This window comes from Silurus aristotelis (genome assembly GCF_946808225.1).
Source record: "Silurus aristotelis genome assembly, chromosome: 1".
Lineage (NCBI taxonomy): Eukaryota > Metazoa > Chordata > Actinopteri > Siluriformes > Siluridae > Silurus > Silurus aristotelis.
Window position 1 is genome coordinate 13057491 of NC_139574.1, and position 22588 is coordinate 13080078.

The following is a 22588-nucleotide window of genomic DNA, read 5'->3' on the forward strand; positions in this document are numbered from 1 at the left end:
ATTATAATCAAACCATAGAAACAGAGTGGAGTCTGGATTCATAGTTGAACATAAAACTATAACCTATCCAGGGTTTACCAAAATGTGAGTTGCTAAAGATTTCATTGATCCATAATAGCATCAATTAGACCCGACATGCTACCAATAATTACCAAAAAAAATTAAAATAATAAAAAGTTATCAGTTTTGTTTAAAACCAATATGATTCCTATTACAGACATTGAAGCCATTATAAATGTTTATTTCTATTGTTCATTTATTCTATTGTTTTCCCCTCCAAATTGAATTTTACTTCAGATCTATACTTGAAGACCATACCTACATTTCCTTACAAAAGCCTTTGGCTTAATCATTATTTTTGAAAGCATCTTTGCTTAAAAGCCTTGGACAGTGCTCGAATTGAGTCAAGTCTTATTGGGGGTCCCCAGTTGCTGTGTAATTCATATATGTTTTACTAATATAATCTTATAAGTCTATTTTTTTACTTGTCATCAGAAGGGTGCCAATGCCTGATGGGGTCCCCCCCTCATTTTGAGCACTGGCCTTGGAAGACATGTGCAGTCCTGTATATTAAATAGGCAAATGCAATTAAACCAAGGGGAAAAAAATATGCAAACAACATGAGGTGCATAAAAGAAAGTGATGATGATTTTGTTGGAACAGTTTGATCCGAGTACACCAAAGTACACTCCTTGCTTTCTTTCTTTTTTTCTTTATTCTTTCGAACTCAAACCAAATATAGAATGCATTTCTAGAACATTGTGCAATCTCAGCTTTGATTGAGAGTTTGCGAAGCCCAATCTCTTTTGCATAAATAGAAATCAGTCACCCAAATATACTTTAATTACAATTCATTATTTAAGATCAGTTTTTTTTATTATTATTATTATTACTAGTTTCTTTCTCTTCTCCAATCTCTTTACAGTATTTGTCTGCCCTCTTCTGGTTGGACAGAGTGATAGCAGCGACTGGATCACACGAGAAACCATGAGCCTACTCCTTCTGACTCTTGTCATATTTCGCATAGTTCACACCATAAAAAGCACCTTTTTGAAGAGAACGGGTTTACATTAAAATAAAATAAAAAAAAAGGTAAATAAAAGCAACTCAAAAGGTAAAACTGCCTACAAAATAATTACAATATATGTACAGAATTATGGCATCAATGATAACACAAACATTAGTGAGAGAGATGAATCTTTTTTTTTTAAACATGGTTTCAGGATATTTGTATACTTCTAACCTCAAGTACATGAAATTTTAAAAGTTGCACTCCTTTACAATCAACAAAACCGATCGCTCATTATAATTTAGGGTTTTTTCGCTCTAACATAAGGATTAAAATGGTGCTTGCAAATCAACATCTGTGGAATGTATAAAGAAGAGACAGCAAAAAAATATGTGGTGTCTGTCATTCGCGTCACAGCAACGTGCCGTCAAACATGGTGCGTATCTAAACAAACTACACACAAAACGGGGCAAGAAAAATCATAGTGACGCATGAAATCATATAGCAATTAAATAATAATATTAAGCTTCCAAAAAATATTCACTCCACCCTTTCTATTTGTCAGTTTTTCTATTTGTCACCCTTCTCCCGGTTTTCTCCTCTTCCTACTTCAAACCTGGCAGATCCAGATCCGCTTAGGGACTGTGAAGATCTGGTGAAATTCACAGGTGAGAGTGTGTTTTTGTGTGTCAGACTCCATGGAACATTACACACCGGATCAGAGGGAGCATGAGTTTCAAAGTCCATGGATAGGATTTGGAACGGAAAAGGTGGACAGATGTGTAGAGCTACAGTCGTTTCCTTACGTGGACTTCTGTCTGTAGTGAAGCGTCAGGTCACCGCCACTCTTCCAAATGAAGTGTTTTACTGTTCGCAGGTCCATGTTAGGATCGAGAACCTTTCAGACGAATTCAGAGCAAAGCAGTGTTACTGAAATAGGATATAAAGGATGGAAAAATAACAACCCAAATTGTAGAGTTTTTAAGTTTCTTGAAAAATTCGGACCCAACCAACAGTCCCTGACAAAAGTTCTTGTCGCTTATCCATTTTGTAGAAAAACCTGCTATTAACCTGACTTTTAATTAATCAATTGGTGTTAGAAATAGCGCATATGAAAAGCTAAAACCCTCCCAAATGATGTTTAATGCACTGAAATAAATTTGTTTCACTGAAAAAAGATTTATCATTTAATCAAGACAGAAAGGTCAAATTTTGGCAAGACAAAAGTTTTGTCGCCTATACAGAAATTGAACAAATTTACTGCAAATACAAAAATATGTCAGCAAATTAAGTAGTGGTGCTGTGAGATCCAAACTGAATATCTTGTATGACTTCCATGAGCTTGAAGGACTGCATCCATGCGGTTTGGCAAGGATTCATACAATCTATTGATGAAGTCATCAGGAATAGCAAAGAAAGCAGTCTTGCATGCCTCCCAGAGTTCATCAATATTCTTTGGTTTCGTCTTCCATGCTTCCTCTTTCATCCTACCCCACATACGCTCAATGATGTTCATGTCTGGTGACTGGGCTGGCCAATCCTGGAGCATCTTGATCTTCTTCGCCTTGAGGAACTTTGATGTGGAGATGGAAGTATGCGATGGAGCACCATCCTGCTGCAGAATTTGGGCTCTTTTATGGTTGGGAATATAAGAGGTAGCTAAGATTTTTTTGGTATTTTAGACTATTGATGTTGCCTTCCACCCTGCAGATCTCTCGCACACCCCCACACTGGATGTAACCCCAGATCATCATTTTTCCGCCACTAAACTTCACTGTTTTCTGGGTGAATCTTGGATCCATGCGGGCTCCAGTAGGTCTCCTGCAATATTTGTGGCGACTGTAGTGTAATTCAACAGAAGATTCATCTGAAAAATCCACCTTCTGCCACTTTTCCAGCCCTGTCTTTTGTTTAGGGATGGCTTCTGGGCACTGATTCGACCATCGAGGCCATTTCGAGACAGAATCCGACAAATTGTTCTGGTTGACACAGGGACTTCAGGTGACCAGGTCTGCCGCAGTGAAAAATGGGCTGGCCTTGGATTTTCGAGCCAACAAACGGTCCTCTCGAGCAGTTGTCTTGCGCGGTCTGCCTGACCTGGGCTTGTCAAAAACATCTTCAGTCTCTTCAAATCTTTTTTTTTATCCTCTGTACTTGATGCTGAGACACATTAAAGGTGTCTGCCACATCAGCAGTGGATCTGGTCTCCAGCCTCTTGATAATCAAAACTTTAGTCTCAGGGTGAATCTTAGGCATGTTTGCAGAGGTTTAGTTGCAGTTGATGTGAAGGTCTAGTGTACTAGGGTTCTTTTTATACACACCTGAGACCTAATTGATCCATTATATATGTCTTTGCAAAAATGGACTCAATGGGCTTTACCAAGCTGTGAATATTAGAATACTTTTTGACAGTTTCATTTTGCACTAAAACATTATTACAAAAGCTGTTGGGATTAAAATGAGCCATTTCTTGTAAAAAAAAAAAAAATCTTGATTAGAAAAATATTTCAGGGGCACTTCAGGTCAATTTGTACACAAGCTAAAAGACTTTTGTCAGGGACTGTATATTCGAACACAGATCAAGATAGACAGATGAGGATAACTTAAAAGTAGTTCTGATGATTTGAATCACAGGTTACAAGTGTAAATTAAAAAAAAAAAAATTATCTATGGAATAACGAGGTTGAAAAGAAAGACAATGAGGATTATATTATTTATATATTTAAAAAAAAATTATAATACAGATCCCTAAGAAAGCCTTAATACCTGACAGACAGCTTTTTTTTTTTTTTTTTGGACAGTTTGGATGATGGGTTTTTACCTGATCCTGACAGAGCAGCTCAATCTTCTCTTCAGCCAACACTGCCATGTCCTCCTCCTCTTTCTGCTCACTCGGCTTCTCTCCAGCTGAACCGCTCGTCTGAGACTCGCTGTCTAGGTTAATTATTTTCTCATAAACATGCTCCATCACTTTTCTCACTTGGAGCATGTCACTGGCTGAGAGACGATCCCTAAACACAAACAAAAGAACATGCAGATATTTTCAGGCTTGCATAGAGTGCCATGGACATGTGATAAACCTTTGTTTTTGTTTTCGTTCTTTTTTTTTCTAAAAAATCCTTAAAGATCAAAGAAGATACACAAAGCAACAACGTATGTTTTATAATAAAAGATTAGATCAATATAAATTCTAGTCTAATTTTCTGATATTTATATCCCAGATTAAAAAAAAAAAATTTACATTTAAAAATGCACAAAAAAAACAGTAATATTAGGGCTAAAACTATTCCTTGAGTAACTCGAATGATTTGAATACAAATAATAATAATAATAATAGAGAAATTATTAATATTATATATATTATTATTATTATTATTAAGTATATATTTTTTTGTTATATTGTTAATTGTAACTTAATCACAGATTTTTATCTGTTCTAAATGTACCTTAAATAAAGAATACTCTTTCTTAAAACTTTAATCAACATATGCTTTACACACCAGTTTGCTCATAAGGGACAATTTTACACTTATAAAAAACAATCTTATTCATTCTTTATAACCACATTATCAGTGTAAAGCTGCTTTGAGACAATGTCCATTGTTAAAAGCACTATACAAATTAAAATGCATTAAATTTAATTATGCAAATGTATGTTTATTATCTATATTTATATTATATTATAATAAAAACAAAATATAGAGTTAGTGCAGTGTCACTGTGGCTACTTAAACCGTACCGGAAATAAGATTTGTTTTGCGCATGCATTAAAACACTAAAGAATTAAAAGTGCTAGCATTAGCAGCTAACTGGGAAGTGGCTAACGCTAGTGCTATGGATTCAAGATTTTTAATGTCACAAACATAGTTATATGCAGAATACAACTTGCAGTGAAATAAAAAGATAAAAATCTTGGATCCATAGTGCTAACCTTAAAATAAAAGCATCCAGACAAATCTGCATATCGAGGAGGTGAATGAATGAAGGATGGAAGGAATGAAGACATTTGTTAAAGTATGCTCTGAAATAAGTAGAACAGTTAAGTAGATCATATCTTTAGAAAATTCAATATTAAATGTAACACACACACACACACACACACACACACACACACACACACACACGTATTACCCAGATGGGGTCTAACAAATGTAAATAATTTGATCTTTTTTTCCCACTATTTAATTGTATTTAATCAATTAAATTATTTGATTTGATTTAATTATTCAATTTAATCAATATAATAAAAAACTGAATTGCATTAATTTGATTTATTTTATTTTCTTATTAATTGATATATTCTTTAACCAAGCATTATTTAACCAACTGATTTAAAAATGTAAACTGTTTACCGATCATTTCGTGTACCCTTACACCCCTAATATATACATTCATACATACACACTCTCTAATATCAAGTGGAATTTATTTACATGGTAACCACTTCACCAAACACAGGCCCTTGGCTTTAACAAAACACTTCCTTCGAAAGATCTCGGTTCAAACGTGTGCATTGAAAAAGTCACAAATACTTTGATATTAGCTTAAAACTGTAACAAATGTGAAACTGTTCTCACAGAGAGATTCGGATTTTACCATATAACAAGTTATCTACCAGGAATAGTAACTTACTTCTTCAACGTCTTGGCACCAGACGAAGAATGTGGCTGGAGGTAGAAGGGGATTTTGTTGAATTTTGGCATGTTTTTCTGTACAAAAGGAAACAGAGCAGTATCTTCAGAAAAAGAAGACATTTTTTAATACGCATATTTCAAAAATAATATTTGGGTCTTTACTTGCTAAATTTAGTTACTTAGTTATAGCTCAGGTAAAAACCAGAGTCACAGTCTGAGAGGTCTAAATGTAATGAAATAAATGACATTTAGACTGGACAGGATTGGCACTGGATGGTCTTAAGTACTCACATCCACTGTGATGTCAATAACCCACTGTGGAACCGTTTCATTGAGCAGCATGGACTCGGTCTCGCCTCCAGAGTCTCGACAGAGCAACCTGCACATACACATACAGGGGGCCATATAATAATATTGATTCACACCATGAGTCCCTGTTTTTTTCCAGCAAGACCACAAACAAACATGTACTTGTAAAGAAACACACCTGAACAACGTTCTTCCTCCAGCTTCACCAAAAATAACAGGAGTGTGTGGTGGCACTTGGAAATAGCCGTTTCCTTTCTGTATCCTGTTCTCATGCTCACCATTCACTAAAGCACATAGATTAGGAGGATACTCTATAAGGAAATAATATAAGGTTATAGTACACAAAACGCCATTGACAGGATTTCTTACTGTGGTTCAGTTCTGTTTCCTCATCCATGGGACTGCTGTGCGTCCTGGGCCAGTATTCCAACAGCGCTTGGAGCAGCAGTCCACCCAGATTCACTACAACACACAACAGCATTCAGTCGCTATCCCATTCAAAGAACAACACATTCACTTTCAGAAGCTTTAAAATCGTTTCAACTGTTTCCAAGAAAAGTCATGCATTGAAACAATGTTTGAAAACAAAAATGCTCTTTGAAAATATATTTTTTAATCTTTAATTGCCTAGTTTCTTTGATCCTCTGTGCTGTATAAACCCAGACTCCTGCTTTGGCTGACGAGAATGGAGGCAGGTTGTGCTTTTATGCTGTTTAGGCTCATCTAGCTCAGAGTTTAGTATTTTATTAACTCTGAAGTGCTTTTCTGTACAACACAATTGTAGAGACCTAAAAGTTATTGTAGCCTGTTGGCTTTAAGCAATATGAGCATTTCTTTCTGGTGTTCCTCCTCAACAAGCCATATATCTTGCAATCCAATCATATTTCTTGCACAATTCTGGTATTACTGCTAAACATAAAAAAAATCTCACACATGTATACATAAACATATACATACATATACATATACACACACACACACACACACACACACACACACGAACATTATTCCTGATGTCCTTATATATATATATATATATATATATATATATATATATATATATATATATATATATATATATATTATATATATATATATAAAAAAAATCCACCCATTTTTATTTTGAATCAATATAAAAAAGTCAATATATATATCAAATATATATAGTCAAATGGCCCGTCAGTAACTCAAATCAAGCACCAAAATCCGCTGTGATGCGCACATCCACCAATTAAAACCTTCCGGTGGAAACATAGCAGAAGCTTAGATTGATGATTTACCTCATTTAAAACACCATAATTACTTAAAAAAAAATTTACAATATTTTGTCTTCATGCTCTATGTTAAATCTGGTTTCAATAATTATAAACATACATTTGCACAAAGCATAAATATTTGTCCATGGCCGTGTTCATTATAGTATTAAAAACCTAAACCGTATTCAGTCAATGTACTTTAGAACAGATTTTAAAATAATAATAATAATAATAATAATGATTATTGTCTCTGTGTAATATATATTTACTCTGTGTAATATATATATATATATATATATATATATATATATATATATATATATATATATATATATATATATATATATATTACACAGAGTAACTCACAAAAGTACACCCCTCGCATTTTAGCAATTTTAATATAACCTTTAAGGGACGAAACTATCAAATCTATCCAAGTTCCATTTGTAGTCAATGTGCATCTTGTATAAAAGCTTTAATGTGCTAAGTTTTGTCCTTAAAATTATATATATTATTTGCATATAAACAGTTTTTGCCCAGGTCAGGGGGCATTTGAATCATCATTACCCATTTGCACTTTAAAAAAATGCATTCAAAAAATGTTTTAGAAACAAATTTAAGATTATGTTAATGTGCACAATTTTGCCACACAATTTTTCAACCTCAGTTATTCAAAGGTTGGGATTAAAGGACAAGAAGACACTTATCAGAGCACTGGAAATAGTCATTGACCACAAACAGCAAGGATAAACAACTGACTTTTACTTAAGATTTTTCACAAATATTGCTATACTCACATTTTGGATCTGAGCCATCTGGACTGGTAAATCCAGCATCCTTTGCCGAGACCCAAGCGGCAAAGCAATCGCTCTCATCAAGTGTAATAGTCAGCATCTATAAAACAGTAAACAGTATTTAATGACCACAACACACCGAGATTTAAAACAATTATAATCTACAAAATATTGTGTTCACATCTATAAATCTTAACATTATTAGGTAGATAAAACTCTTACACAGTAATGGGACTCACCCCTGTTTTAAGATCGACAGAAAACCAGTGAGGAACGTAAACCATCTTAAACCGTTTCTTGATCTCCTCATCAAACTCGATTTTTCCCAAATCTTCAACTTTACATGCCTGCACAAAAGCTACACATAAGCAACTAAAACATGGTGTCAAAACTTGGATGCAAAAGAAAAACGAAGCAACAGTTCATACCTTTAACACATCCCAGTATGCGATGTTGGTGTTGGTGTCTTTGGTGAGTATGTGTCTCTTATCGTTGAGAATGTGGCACTGAATTATACTGGCTCCACCTAGAGGACAAATTAAGATACTGAATGTGTGCTGGCATCATAACACCGTCAGCAACTGCAAAGCAAGACTGAAAGAATGTAGAGAGCCGAAACATATTTACATTTATAGACAATTTGTATTTAGAATTTTTAAATCCTGAGACTGCCATAGAATTAAAAAGCATCAAACCCCATTAAAGACATTACTGTAGAAATTGCATGGATTTATACTGCAATACTTATACTATAAAGTTTCTTTTCGGCTTCTCCTGTTAGGGGTCGCCACAGCGGTAAAAACATATTAAACATACTTTGACAGTTAAAAAAGCACAAACATACTTCCCAAAAATTATAAAGATATTACATATCATTAATTTGACATGGAGTCAAACATATCTGGCTGTAGCCAGAAAATAAAGCCTGGATTAATGCTAGACAGTGTTTTAGCATCACTTTGGGTGTAACCAGAATTTTAAAATCCTGGCTGAGATACACCGACCAGACAGAACTTTATGGCCACCGATGAGGCATAACATTAGGAGCACCTGCCTAATATTGTGTTGGTCCCCCTTTTGGTGCCAAAACAGTCGTGAACCGTTGAGCATTAACAGCGTTAACTTCTTCAGCAATGTGAGCTACAGGAGCTCGTCTGTTGGATCGGACCACACGGACCAACCTTTGCTCTCCTCACCTGCATCAATGGGCCCTGGCCGCCCATGACCCTGTCACCGGTTCACCACTTTTCCTTCCTTGGACCACTTTGATAGATACTGACCACTGCAGACCGGGAACATCCCACAAGAGCTGCAGTTTTGAAGATGCTCTGCCCCAGTCGTCCATCAATCACACGTCAAACTTGCTCGAATCCTTACGCTTGCCCATTTTTCCTGCTTCAAACACGTCAATTTTGGGGACTAAATATATCCCTCTCACTAACAGGTGCCATGATTAAGTAATAATCCATGTTATTTACATCACTGGTCATAATGTTATGCCTGGTTGGTGTAAAAAAACAACTGCATACTAGACCAAACGCGGAACTACAAGTACCACACTGCATGTAAACTTCGTAAATGCATACAGAACTAATGCAGTCAGATGCTTACCTTTAATAACCTGATCCGGCTGTGTGCACAGAGGTGTCAGGGGAGTACTGCAGTCATTGTCGTAATCGCCAGATGCTCGGAAATTGTGGATGCCCTTTAGAGACTGCAGGGTAATAGAGACTGAATGAAAATTGAGGCTCAAAGACTCAAGGCAGAGATATTACTAAGGCATCATTACTGAGATTTGAGCTTTTATAAATTTCAAGTTCAGGGAAAGTTAAGTGGGTGAGAGAACGTGAACTACTGGGACATTGAGTACAATCGGACTTGTGCGTCATTCGACACATTACCATTAGCAGTTTCCTGCCATTCGATTATGCCCTAGTGCTTAATTAATAACAACAGAACAAGACATTATTAACTAGGGATAACATTCAAACAACGGAACTTTCAATGTAAAAGGTAAAAGAATGATTAAAGTTTAGAAAGGAGAGTCTATATGATGCGTCAGAAACAGCTGGGGCAGGTGGCGTCTTCATTCACGTCACTGTAGAAGGCAGCTGTGCTCACCCATTTGTTAACGGTGGACTTTGTGGTGGACACCCAGATGGCCGACGGTGGGTCCGCTGACCTGTCCAGCTCCATCTGTCCAAATATACATTCAGCAAGTTTACTTTCTTCGCTCATAGCTACAAAGTACAATCCGAACATTTTTCTCTCCACACCTGTTTTTATTACCTTAGTGTATTTCTCTGCAGCCTGTTACTTAAGGTCAAGGCATTCTCAGGACAGAAGAAAAATATTCTGGCAACAACTCAGCCCTATTGTTATAGATCCGTTTCTTTTTGGCAATTATATGTTGAACACAGACATCATTGGCACCCATTGCAAATTAGCTGAATTCACATTGAATATATGAGAGAAATCTAAACTTTAGTGTAAACTATGTGTACACATATTCGTACAGACATTTGTCGGTAGAGAGATTTTGGTTTGGTACACATGTGCACCGAATGCAATCCTTTTTACGTGCGGAACATCGGTCGTTGAGATCTTAGTTCCCTCAGGAAAGTATTAAGTGTCGGACCACAAGTTTGTTTTGTCTCCGGCTCGCACTTTGAGCGCGTTTTTATTATTATTATTATTATTATTAAACTTGAAAACACACACACAACAATGCCAGGGGTATAAAATAGAAACTAGAGTTAGCGCAGTGTCACTGTGGCTACTCACTTCGTACCGGAAAAGAGATTTATTTTGCGCATGTATGAAACCGCTAAAGATACCATAGCATTAGCCGCTAAACCAGTAAGTGGCTAACGGTTAACTCTAGCGATATGGATTATTTAGCGTTTTATACCCAGCTTCAAGAATTTCTCTTAAAAGGAGAAAATCCTGACAATTCCAGATATCAAGGAAGTGAATGAATAAAGGATGGAAGTATTAAAGACATTTGTTAAAGTGTGCTGAAATAAGCAACCGTTAAGTATATCATATCTTTAGAAAATTAAATATTAAATGTAAACACGCACACACACACACACACACACACACACACACAAAGACAGGCATGTATTACCCAAATGGGTTCTAACAAATGTAAACTATTAATTTGTGCCAATTTAATTAATTACTCAAAAGTAAATCAATGTAATAAAAATTGTATTGAATTAATTTTAATTAGTATACATATTATTCAACCAAATAGGCATTTTTATTGTTATAAAAATGTAAACTGTTCAAATGATTATCACAAATGTTAATAATAATAATAAACTGCGTTAATAAAAAAAAAAGAAGCAATTTTATGTTGTGCATTTCTTCCCTCTAACTGTACCGAAATTAAACCGAACCGTGACTTGAAAATTGATGTACGTACTGAACCGTGAATTGTGTGAATCGTTACACCTTTTAGCAAACATGTCCAAAATGACTTATTACTGCAACAGTAATTGCCAGCTTGTACTTATTGCCTTATATCTCCCTTTGCCAACATCTTATCGTATCTTTTCTTATACTGTATTTTGTTGGTGGTCAGGATTCGGCTCTCTCACTGCCGCGGCCCGGGTCCGACCCCTAATGGGAGAAGCTGAAAGAAAGTTTCTTTGTTATCGTAAAACTCGAGAATACTGTACAGGGAAAGGAATCTAAGAGCACTCCTGAATACCGAATCTTTCCAAATCCTTTGCCCTCTCTTTTTCAGCTCACGGTACACGATTTCAGTCGTGTTTAATTCCGTGGTCATTTTTGGGGACTGGTTTAACTCAAAGATTCAACCACAACCTTTTCCTTGGAAAAGGAAGCACAATTTTAAATCGTAAGAGTCTATGATGCTGTGTATCCTGTTATGTAGTTTTCCCGGGATTTAGAGGGGATCAAGTTCTTTTCTCTACAAGCTCTATATACAGTGCCCTCCACTAACACTTAGTAAATATGAGCAAAGACTGCTTTGAAACTTTGTCTTTAATGTTTGACCTTTAGATTCTTTCGCTGAAAGAATAGCAAGAATACTCTGTACACATGGATACCAAACATGGATACCTTTCTATAACAATATAACAGCTCTGGTCTTCTCCTATGATGCCTGATGAGGTTGAAGAATGCATTAAACCAATGCTCCATACAGACAAATTGCCCCAAAATATTAAGGAACCAACATATTTAACCAGGGGCATGAAATACTTTTCCATATTGCTCTGTGTGTGGCAAATCCACCGCCGAGGTTTATTACAAAAAAGCTCTGTTTTGGTTTCATCTGACCACAGAAGCTGATTCAATTAGTGACTGGCAAACTGAAGATGCTCAAGTAGTGCATTTTTCCACTGAAACCCTTCCAAATAAATTGTAGAGATGTAGGTGGGGGTGTCTTGTAGTTTGCGCGACTTTCTCATCCTACAACTAACTTCTGCAATTCTCTAATTATTGCACTGATCGTAGAAATGGGCATTTTCAATGCTGAAAAAGGAAGTCCTTCCTAATCAGGAAGTCTGATTAGCAACAATTTCCAGTTGTTAACATACGCATTCAAATTGTGACATACAGACAGACAGACACATTTATCTGGGAATTGCAAGAAGGAAAGTCAGAATTGTGAGATTAAAAATTCCCAATTTAGTGTCAGAAATTAGCTTCTATAGGTTTCTCTCATAATTTTAGTGAGATTCAGCTAATTAATTATGCAGAAATGTTATATAACCTATTTTCAAACTCATCTTTAACAAGGGTGCCAGAAGATATAGTCAAGTACCTGGAATTATTTATTTATATTTTTATTTGAGTCATTCTAAAAATCATAGTATTGCAAAAGTTAAGGTGTAAATTTTATATCTTCAGCTGCCAAATCAGTCACTTGGTGATTTATTTCTCACCTACCTTTAGGACAGGGGCCTTCTCTTCACAAATGAGGACACGTATGTCCGGATTGCGCAGGTCTGTGCAGTAAATCTTCCGGTCCCGGCCTCCAGAGTAGACGTGTGTAAAGGCTTCATTCACCTGTAGCGCCCACACCCCCTCATCATGGACACGGTACGTGGCTATACACCTCTGCTGTCCCAGTGACCACAGCCGAATCGTACCATCCGAACTGCCCGACAGGCACTAAACACAGAGCAGGGTACATCGATAATCACTTAATCGATAATATTTATAAGACAATATTATGTACAGTTTTAATAACAAAACCTAGAAGCACAATTCAATATATCAGCATGAAGCTGGTCCACTTGTCGGAAGTGCCATTACATTTCCAGCACTCTACCTCTCCAAATATTTAATAAAACAGTCGTGCACCTGGGTGCCATCTCTGTTAAGCAGCAGCGACTTCACGTTGTCCGTGTGTCCTTTTAGCTTCATGAGTTTGGCACAGGTGCGGGGGTCCCACACTCTTAAAACCTGAGAAACCACATACACACACACACATACACACACAGACCTCTAACTACACAAGACCAACAAAAGAAACATTCAACACAATTTTTATATGAAAAATTTACAAAATTTATTGACAGATACCTTCTCAGTAGATCCGGATACTATTACTGTGCCCATCTGATTCATCGCCAGACTGTAGATCGAATCCTTGTTTCCACTGAGAGACGAAGCTGAAAGAGGTTCGAGTATGTCTTGGTTGTGCAAAACCAGATCAAATTCCTAAATTCCTCTAAATCTGCTACTCTGCCATCATTAAAATTATAATAATAATAATCTGTCTTACAAAACCTGGCTACTTATTGTCTACACAATTATATAAAACATTAGGATATAACCAAGTATGGAGAAGAAATGACTTATAATTAATGGAAAGATGCACAACATACACGAAAAAATTCTGAATCAACATTATATGACAAACACCGGACATGCTGTGTCGAGGTCAGAGGCAAAAGAGAGGCTATATAGAGCAGACACTGGAGACTCCTACCATAATTGTTAGTCCTTATACTTTCAAACAATCAATAAGATGACGCATACATTAATTCATCTGTTTATGTGAGTGCACGCACTTTATTAAACCTAAATTACACCAATGAACACACCAGTGGGTGTTTTTTCTTGGAAAGCATGGTGTTATATGACTGAATGGACAGTGTCACTGTGTACCTCATCTGCCCCCAAGTATTCTTTCATTAGGAAAGCTGAGAACAGTCTGTTTCAACTAATCAAACAGTATCTAAACAGTGTGTTCAAGCGAGATTCATTTTAGGAGAGAAAAACAGTAGCGTCGAAACTTGAATTATTACTTTTCATTTTGAAGAAAATAAAAAAAAATTAAATGTATAATAAATATACAGGATATATAACAGGATACCTGCTACTTATAAATGCATTATCTACATTTACAGTATTTGCCCTTATCCAGACCGACTTACAGTTATTTTATTTATACAACTGTGCAGTTGAGGGTTAAGAGCCTTGCTCAAGGGCCCTGCAGCAACAGCTTGGTGGTGCTGGGATTTGCACTCACGACCTTCAGAGCAGAAGCCCAACAGTTTAACCGCTGAACTACCACTTCCCAAGGTGGTATTCCTCAGGTTTTATGACATATTAGCAGAATAGTAATATTACATACTTCTACTGCACAGTAACTGATGGTTAAGTTGAAGTAAGCAGACAAACGGTACTCACTAGTGACAGTATTATTGGAGGCAGTCAGTGCTGTAAGTGTGTTTACATCCCACAAGAAGATCTGTCTGTCCAGCCCTGCTGAAGCCACCAGCTCTTTATCTTTAGCATACGCTAAAGCTTTAACATAATCCTGGAACAAATAAATAAAAACAATCATCCCTTACATTATTAGGAACGCATTTACATACCAATTCATAAAAACATATAAAAGGTGATATTACTACGGTATCTCAAGGAATCAGTTATTTTTACAGACTGCTCATGTATGGGTCTGAAAAGATTATTTACATTTGATCAAATGACCAGTAAATAAATAACTAAACCACGGTAATAAACATTTAATTCAAATTTAGATCTTTGTACAGATTCCATTGTATTGATGATACAAGGATGTGATGCTTCCAGAGGTATTAGACTGATTACTGAGCACAGATACAATACAGACCGCTTTTGTTTTTATAGGTATGTGGCCTATTAAATATCTTCTCAGTGTCTCCACAAAGTGCATATGATAAAAGGTCAAATAAAATCAGTCTGCATTTAAATGAGCTCGTGTATTTTTTACATAAAAATTGGGCATACATCATAAAGACGCTCCCAGCACTGTGATTTAAAGAGATCGCTTAGCCTGTGTGAATTGATCTAAACTACTACAGCAACACTTTGTTACATCTTACATCACCCAAATAGCAATTTACAATGCTGTAGACAAATATGTAGTACAATTATATATTCAATAATTTGGAATATTAAAACAGTTCTATATACAGTGCTAACAATCAAGAGATGCAACACCTCTTCAATACCAAGCCGAATCCTTTAGTTTACTATTTATCCAACCCTGAGATGTCCAAAGCTCTTAGTAGAGCTAGATCACACCCTTATAAATAATATCAGAAGGCTGGGTTATAATACTAATATAATACTAGATCGTGGAATGTTTAGTGGAATAACCGCAGCAGCTCTTTTTACTTCACATATGATAATGTTCATAAATCTGTACTTATTTTCAGGAAGATTCTTACTGACTACTTTAATAGCAGACTCAGGAAATTCAGGAAAGGTTCCCAGTGCTGATTAGGTGAAAGCGTTGCCACTTATTAGCTCTAGTAATGTTCTGTGCCTCATTTGCTCTGACAGGGGAAAAAGAAAAGGTTGTTTCTGCCAGGATAGTTTCCAGCTGCTTCAGTTTCTCTGCCCTCTCATCCTCTGAATAATTTTTTTTCCCCACTGCACATGATTTGTTTCATAATGCCTCATGATATTAAATTCCATAATTACCACAACAGTCTCTTGAAATATGAGACACGCACGTGCGTTCGCTATGGCTCTAGATGAAGCGCTATGCTTGTTTCCAGGCTCTTCTGGAGTCTGTCCTGCTCACTGTTAACTATTTGTCTGTTGCCATGACTAAACATTATACAGGAAAATAATTTGTAGCAAAACCAGAGAAAATAAATGCATCAAAAAACTGAATTTGATATTTCTAGCTAGTTCCATACCAGGACCTTTTCACAGCATTACTCATTTTAGATTTTTTGCTTAAAAAAAATAAATAACTAGTTATGATGCAGGTTATGAACCTTTTCTATATGACATTTAACAAAGAAAGCTTTACATAATCCAAACCTGCATGGCCATTTCCACTTTGAAATGTTTTTTTTTTTTTTGTACGTACCTTATGTGTTCGCAGTGTTGACATACAAAAACCTTTATGTGCATTCCAGACTTTCACAGTGGTGTCTGATGAAGCAGATATCACTGTAAAAATAAATAAATACATACAGGGATTACACAAATTAGCGTATTAACGCGTTCCACAAACACTATAACACGACATTTCTTCAGCGGGAAATTCTTTTAGAAATGACAGAGCTCTTTAACCAGAACACTTCTAAAAAAAACCCTGCAAGTGTGTGCAATGTTCGAGCTTAGAAGAAATATAAATGCACTATTCATGTAATATACGATTTGTGTCAGTGGTTCCCAAACTGGTGTGATAGAAAGGGCACTATGGTGCTTTTTACCCTTTAACCTTATGCATTGTGTTTCTATCAGTATGTAATCAAAATTATGAAACGAACCGAGCATGTATTTCTCACAAACGAAATATAAACGCTTCCCCTCTCTGGTGTATAAACAGCAAAATAGAAGTGCCATAAAAAGGTCAAATCCAGGACGACCAATCAAAGAACCTCAGCCTTTGTGGTCAAGAAAAAGCATCCATTCAAGTGTCCCGTGTAAGTGCACCTTAATGCAGTGTGCCATTTATCGACAACAGCAAAGAAGATTCAAATGGACAGATGAAATAGATAAAATGTCTCCTCCCAGCAGCTCGGCTGGTGCACATTCCTCCGAGAAGAGTAACCCAGGTCTCTCTAATAGCACTTCAGTAGCAACTGTAAGTGCACCACCTGCTATGGTTCACACTGGCAGCGATGCATCTGATGTTAAAAACAGCATCTCGCTTTAAGCAGCAATTCACCGAAAGACCAATAAAGAGGAGATCATGTGATGAGAAATAGATTTCATTTGGCTTTACATGCACTGGCAATGAGGAGAATCTCATAACGAAGTAAAACGCCTCGGTGGGAACCATTGATGTATATTAATAGAGTTAACATCCAAGCCAATTTACTTGCCCACGTATATAAAAGACGGTTTATAATGAAGCCATGCTCACGAGTTTTTCCGTTGCAGCAGAGGACGATGTCATTGACCCAGTCTGTGTGATGTTCCATTGATGCTATGTATGGGTCTTGCTAAAAAGCACACAAAACAACGATAGGTCAGCGAACCTGCAATTTTTATCTCGTATCCCATTACACGTTATGCTTGTGTTTGCCTCCAACATTATTAAAGTATCAGATTAGCATAGATACTGAAGGGGGGGGGGCAGACGCATAGGCACCTTGTGCTGGTTGACGCTCCATATCCGGATGATGGAGTCGCGACCAGCAGTGAAGAGCCGGTTAAGAGCTGGATCCAGCTGCAATGCATTAACTCCATTACGGTTGTATTTCTCCACTTCGTCTCTGATCACATACGACACCTGCGGCACATTGAAAGAAATGCAAGAATATATGTCCTTAAATATTTTTAAATCATACTTGAACCAGCACATCTGGCATCATACCAACTCAATTAAAAAAAAAAAAAAATTCCAATTCAGCGCGCATTTCTGTTTTTACCATTTTTATTAAAAAAAAATTAATTACATTAATAAATATCTAAATATAAAAGAGGGGAGATTAAAACCTTCGGGAAAAAAAGACATTTATCCACGATGTCCTTTCTTTACTTAGATATAAAATAAATAAATGAACTCCAGATAAAAATATTTTTAATCAGTAAACTTTTGTTTTATTTATGCGCCAAGTCTCAAATCAAACACATAATCCGCCATGTTTTACACAATTAACCCTCTAGGTGGCGTTTTGTGGGTTTTTCCCTCATAATGGCGACACAAACTACTTTTTACTTAAGCACATGTCAGAGCCAAGACTTCTTTACTTTCACTTAAGTAAAAAAGTTTAATCAGTACTTCAACTTTTACCCGAGTATTTTAAAACATGAGTATCTGTACTTCTACTTAAGTAAAGGATGTGTGTGCTTTTGCCACCTCTGACACACACACACACACACACACACACAGAAAACTGCTAGAGGTATAGAAAAAGAAACTAGAGCTAGCGCAGTGTCACTGTGGCTACTCGAGATTTGTTTTGCGCATGCATGAAAACACTCAGGAATCCATAGCGCTAGTGTTATACACCTAAACCAGGAAGTGGCTAGTGGCTAATGCTAGCACTATGGATTTATTTGCGTTTTATGTCCAGCTTTAAGAATTTCACATAAAAGGAGAAAATTCTGACAACTCCACACATCGAATAAATAAAAGATGGAAGGAATAATGACATTTGTTAAAATATGTATGAAAAAAAAAACAAGAACATGAATAGGACATGTGGTTTTCAATGGTTAAACGACATACAGCTCTTAAAACTTAGGGTGTACTCACTTTGGTGCCAGTTATTTTGACAATAATGGCTGTATGTTGAGTTATTTTCATAGGACAGTGAATCTATACTGCTATACAAGCTGCATATTGATCAATCTAAAATATATACAAGCTTTATTTCTATAGTATAGTCCCTTGAGAAGATACTAAAAAGATTGCTGAAATGTGAGATGAGATTTTATATATATATATATATATATATATATATATATATATATATATATATATATATATATATATATATATATATATATATATATATATATATATACACACACATATATACATACACACACACACACACACACACACACACACAGTGTTCATCAGCCACAATGGTCTTAGTAAAGTCAGGTACTGGTGTAGGATGCAGTCAGTGTTCCAATTCAGGCCAAAGGTGTTCAGCAGGGTTGAAATCAGAGCTCTATAGCAGGCCACTCATGATCTTCCATTCCAAACCATGTACACAGTTTGTTTATGGAGCTGGCTTTGTGCACAGGGGCATTGCTACGCTGGAACAGGTTTGGGTTTCCACATTCAAGTGAACATCGAAAATGTATTATAGCGCATCTAAAGACATACATACACAAGTGTGTGCCTCCAGCTTTGTGGTGACAGTTTGATAAGAATCACATATGGCGGGAAAGATCAGGTGTCCCAATATTTTTGTCAATATAGTGTATATGTGTGTTATATAGCAGAAAATATAAAGCATACAGCTTGGCACTTATATCATCCCCATTCTGACAGTGTAAAAAAATGTAGATTATAAACTTCACAAAGCTGGATTTCAAGGCAAAGCTGCTGCTTAGAAATTGCTTGTATCGAGTCTGACGCACAAGCAGACACAAGCTGGTATAATGTAGTGCACAAGCAGGATGCCTGAGAAAAGGGAAAAGAAGCATGTGATGAGTCATGCATTACTCTCTTTTTTTCCATGCAGCTGTATTTCTGCTTAGCAGAAAGAAAAAAAAAACAGGGATGTTTGCAATCCACAGTCTGTTTCTTGCTGTTAAACATGGCAGTGCATTTGTAACAGCATGGAGAAGTGTCTCAGTGGAGATCATTTCAAATTCAGGGCATCTGCATGATCGCACAATGGGCAATAAGTAATAAGGCCATTTCACAAAGCCAAGTGCACTCAGGGGGTACAAACACTGCACACACATGATATAGCAAGATGATGATCAATGACTCTGTACACACAGAGAAACAAATCATATGCCTCCTGAGGCCTTTTCCTTCACCGCCTTTAAATCTTACAGATACCTATTTTAATCTTACCTCTCTTTTTCTCACTCTCTCTCTCTCTCTGTGGAAATGCAGTATAAATGACTAATTAATCTCAGTATTACTTAACTAAAAAAATAATTGTCTCTCATCACAGTGACTTCACAATGAAACATCTGAACCATAGCTGACAAGGGCAATAGGAAAAAAATATTATATCATGATTCCAATAAAACATTCCAGCAATGCAGCAGTGGAAAAAGTTAAATTACACCTTTGTTTAATAAAATGAAACACCTCTACATAATATTCATTCTTTCTTTTTTAATGGACCATAAAAGTGACACGATAAGGAACAAAATGGACAACAATGAAAAAAATGCAAACCAAAAACAACAAAAAAAAAGATTTAAGAAAAAAGGCAAATAATGCATTTCCATTAATACATATTTAATTAAAGTGTAATGAGAGATTACTACGATTTACCAAAATCACTATGTATGTTGACTTGTCCTAATAAATTAAACAAAATTTGCTGATGACAAAGAGCAGCTACACTACTACTCACAATTCACTGTATTAAACCTGAAAAAAAAAAAAAAAAGATATACTTGACAAGAAATAAACTAACAATAGAGAAATAATAATCTCAGTGTACTTTGCAGAGGGCAATGCAGACTGACGCATACGAAACACAAGATTCTACAACACTAAACAATCTTAGAGAAGCTTTCCCAACTGAACGTGCCCACATGTGCCCTCTGAACAGACATATGCTTAGGAATATAGCGATATAAAAGCCATGAGTGATCAGCGAATCCCATTAAAGCATGGTCATCCATGCGTAAAGAAATAAAGAGAGATGAAAGATTTGTCACATGTACATTACAGAGCAGTGATGTATTTTCTTCACATATCCCAGGTTATTAGGAAGCAGGAGGCAGAGTGAAGGATCAGCAGTGATACGGCATCCCTGAAGGAGATTTGCTGGAGCTTAAACCCTCAACCTTCTATTCAGTAACCAGAAGCCTTAACCAATGAGCTTTACATCTCTGAGTCCTAGTCCATAATATTTCAGCCACACAACTCTACACTCTAGTTAGTATGTTCTTATAAATTAATAACCTAGCCAAATATGAATGATGTAATTTTGTGTTATCTGGTGAATAAGTCTGCCTACTCATTTGTTTTTTTAACCAGAGTTGATATGATATGATCAGTCGGCCCTAAATTGCACCGTTTTAAGCACATTTACGTGTCATGATATGAATATATAAAGGAGTGACTGAAGCCAATGTTGGTCGATTGAAATTTGTGTCTTGAATAAAAACTCGACATAAAGTCTGATCAGTTTCAATGCCTGTCTCATTTCTCTACAATGTGAAAGCCGCTGTTGATAAGGTTCATAAGGGTTTTTTTTAATTGTCAGTGCCACCATATGTGCAGACATAAAGAAGAGAAACGTTATTCCGATTCCTGTCTCAAGTGTTTACATCGTCAATACAATATAAAATGTTTGTATAGGAATATCAGCAGCACTGCAACATCGAACAGATTTTGCTAAATCTAATAAATATTTATATAAACTGAGTGACTATATATTGTAAACATCTGAATGACTATACCTCTAAATAAATGCAAACAGTTAGTTTTTGTTAGTATACAACTAAACATCCAAATATGTGTCAACAATTGGTAAGGCGCAAATAAGCATACTAATACATGCAAACATACTGAATTTCTGAGTTAGCGCCTGGACTTTCTTCATCCAGGTTTACACATGATACAGACAATAAATCCAGTAAGGGAAATGGAGATTGTAAATTGGCGAAAATTACATTTCCAAAACAATCATAGTTATGTAGTACGTTACGACACTTTTACGACAGCCAGAAATACGGCAGACATACAGCGACACCGGGAGCTTTCCGTTTAACGTTTTACCAAACGCGACCAAATTGGGTGGTTTGATAACATTGTCTTGATGGCGCAGTTACCGAAATCGTGTACATCTTAATTACGGTTTACTAATGCACAATGTTTCTCCACTGCAGAGATAAGTAGGAAGGGGGCGTGGACTTGGGCTTAGCAGATAGCTAGCAATCAAATTCACACGACATATTTATGGAAAAATGGCAGATGAACAATGTGCAACCTGGACATCTACTCTAACTTTAACAATGCGCACTATTTTCATATATAACCATGAATTAGAAATAGGGTCCACTCAAATACGAGCCAGTAAAGCTACACGCACAAACTATAAGTATGCTAGCTGAAGATTTGTGCTAGCTCCCGAGTCCGTAATCAGGGGCTGAGGGCCAAATTACATCCACATAGAAAAGAAAGAATAATAGCGCACTTTTGTGTGATGTTTCATCTGAATAGTGCACTTATAGAGAGAGGAGAAAGTCATTTGGGATTCAGCCCCAGGTCACAGACTCCACTCGGTTTTTTACACAGATATCATGATAAAATACACACACAGCGTGGAGAAAGGCTTCACACACAGGATCTTAAATAGTCATTACTAAATTCTTGTCTACGCACATATTTAAAAAAAAACCACCGTGAAAGTTTACATTTACCTGCACTTTCCTCCGGCCGGCAGCATTCTGCCTGTGATGGGTCGCCATCTTACATGTTGACAGCATGACGTC

General features: G+C 36.3%; 1 protein-coding gene and 1 long non-coding RNA gene across 3 annotated transcripts; both read right to left on the reverse strand.

Moving 5' to 3' along the window:
* Positions 1 to 883: 883 nt before the first annotated feature.
* wdr48a (WD repeat domain 48a) lies at positions 884 to 22588 on the reverse strand. 2 transcript variants are annotated; one of them, XM_083546200.1, is made up of 19 exons: positions 22517 to 22588; positions 17589 to 17729; positions 17361 to 17439; positions 16356 to 16438; positions 14678 to 14807; positions 13565 to 13653; positions 13343 to 13444; positions 12926 to 13150; positions 10124 to 10198; positions 9614 to 9716; positions 8431 to 8528; positions 8242 to 8349; positions 8006 to 8102; positions 6322 to 6414; positions 6131 to 6236; positions 5935 to 6022; positions 5642 to 5718; positions 3831 to 4020; positions 884 to 1907 (listed from the first exon to the last, which is right to left on the reverse strand). In XM_083546200.1, the coding sequence occupies exons 1-19, from the start codon at positions 22580 to 22582 to the stop codon at positions 1812 to 1814; spliced, it is 2046 nt and encodes a 681-aa protein (XP_083402326.1). In that variant the 5' UTR covers positions 22583 to 22588; the 3' UTR covers positions 884 to 1811. The 2 variants fall into 2 exon arrangements, with proteins under 2 accessions (XP_083402326.1, XP_083402325.1); XM_083546199.1 differs by having other exon boundaries at positions 13343 to 13454; positions 13563 to 13653; positions 22517 to 22586.
* LOC310721365 lies at positions 2169 to 2883 on the reverse strand. Its single transcript, XR_014532007.1, has 2 exons — positions 2510 to 2883; positions 2169 to 2474 (listed from the first exon to the last, which is right to left on the reverse strand). It is a non-coding gene; the product is annotated as an uncharacterized lncRNA (long non-coding RNA).

What these genes read in the sequence shown, in the direction of transcription:
- wdr48a (XM_083546199.1), bottom strand. Translation starts at nt 22,582, where the DNA reads ATGCTGTCAACATGTAAGATGGCGACCCATCACAGGCAGAATGCTGCC. An exon ending in CTCCAATAATACTGTCACTA is followed by an intron (nt 13,654 to 14,677) that starts GTGAGTACCGTT and finishes AACCTCTTTCAG; the next exon opens with CTTCGTCTCTCAGTGGAAAC. An exon ending in GCCGGATCAGGTTATTAAAG is followed by an intron (nt 8,529 to 9,613) that starts GTAAGCATCTGA and finishes TTTGTCCTCTAG; the next exon opens with GTGGAGCCAGTATAATTCAG.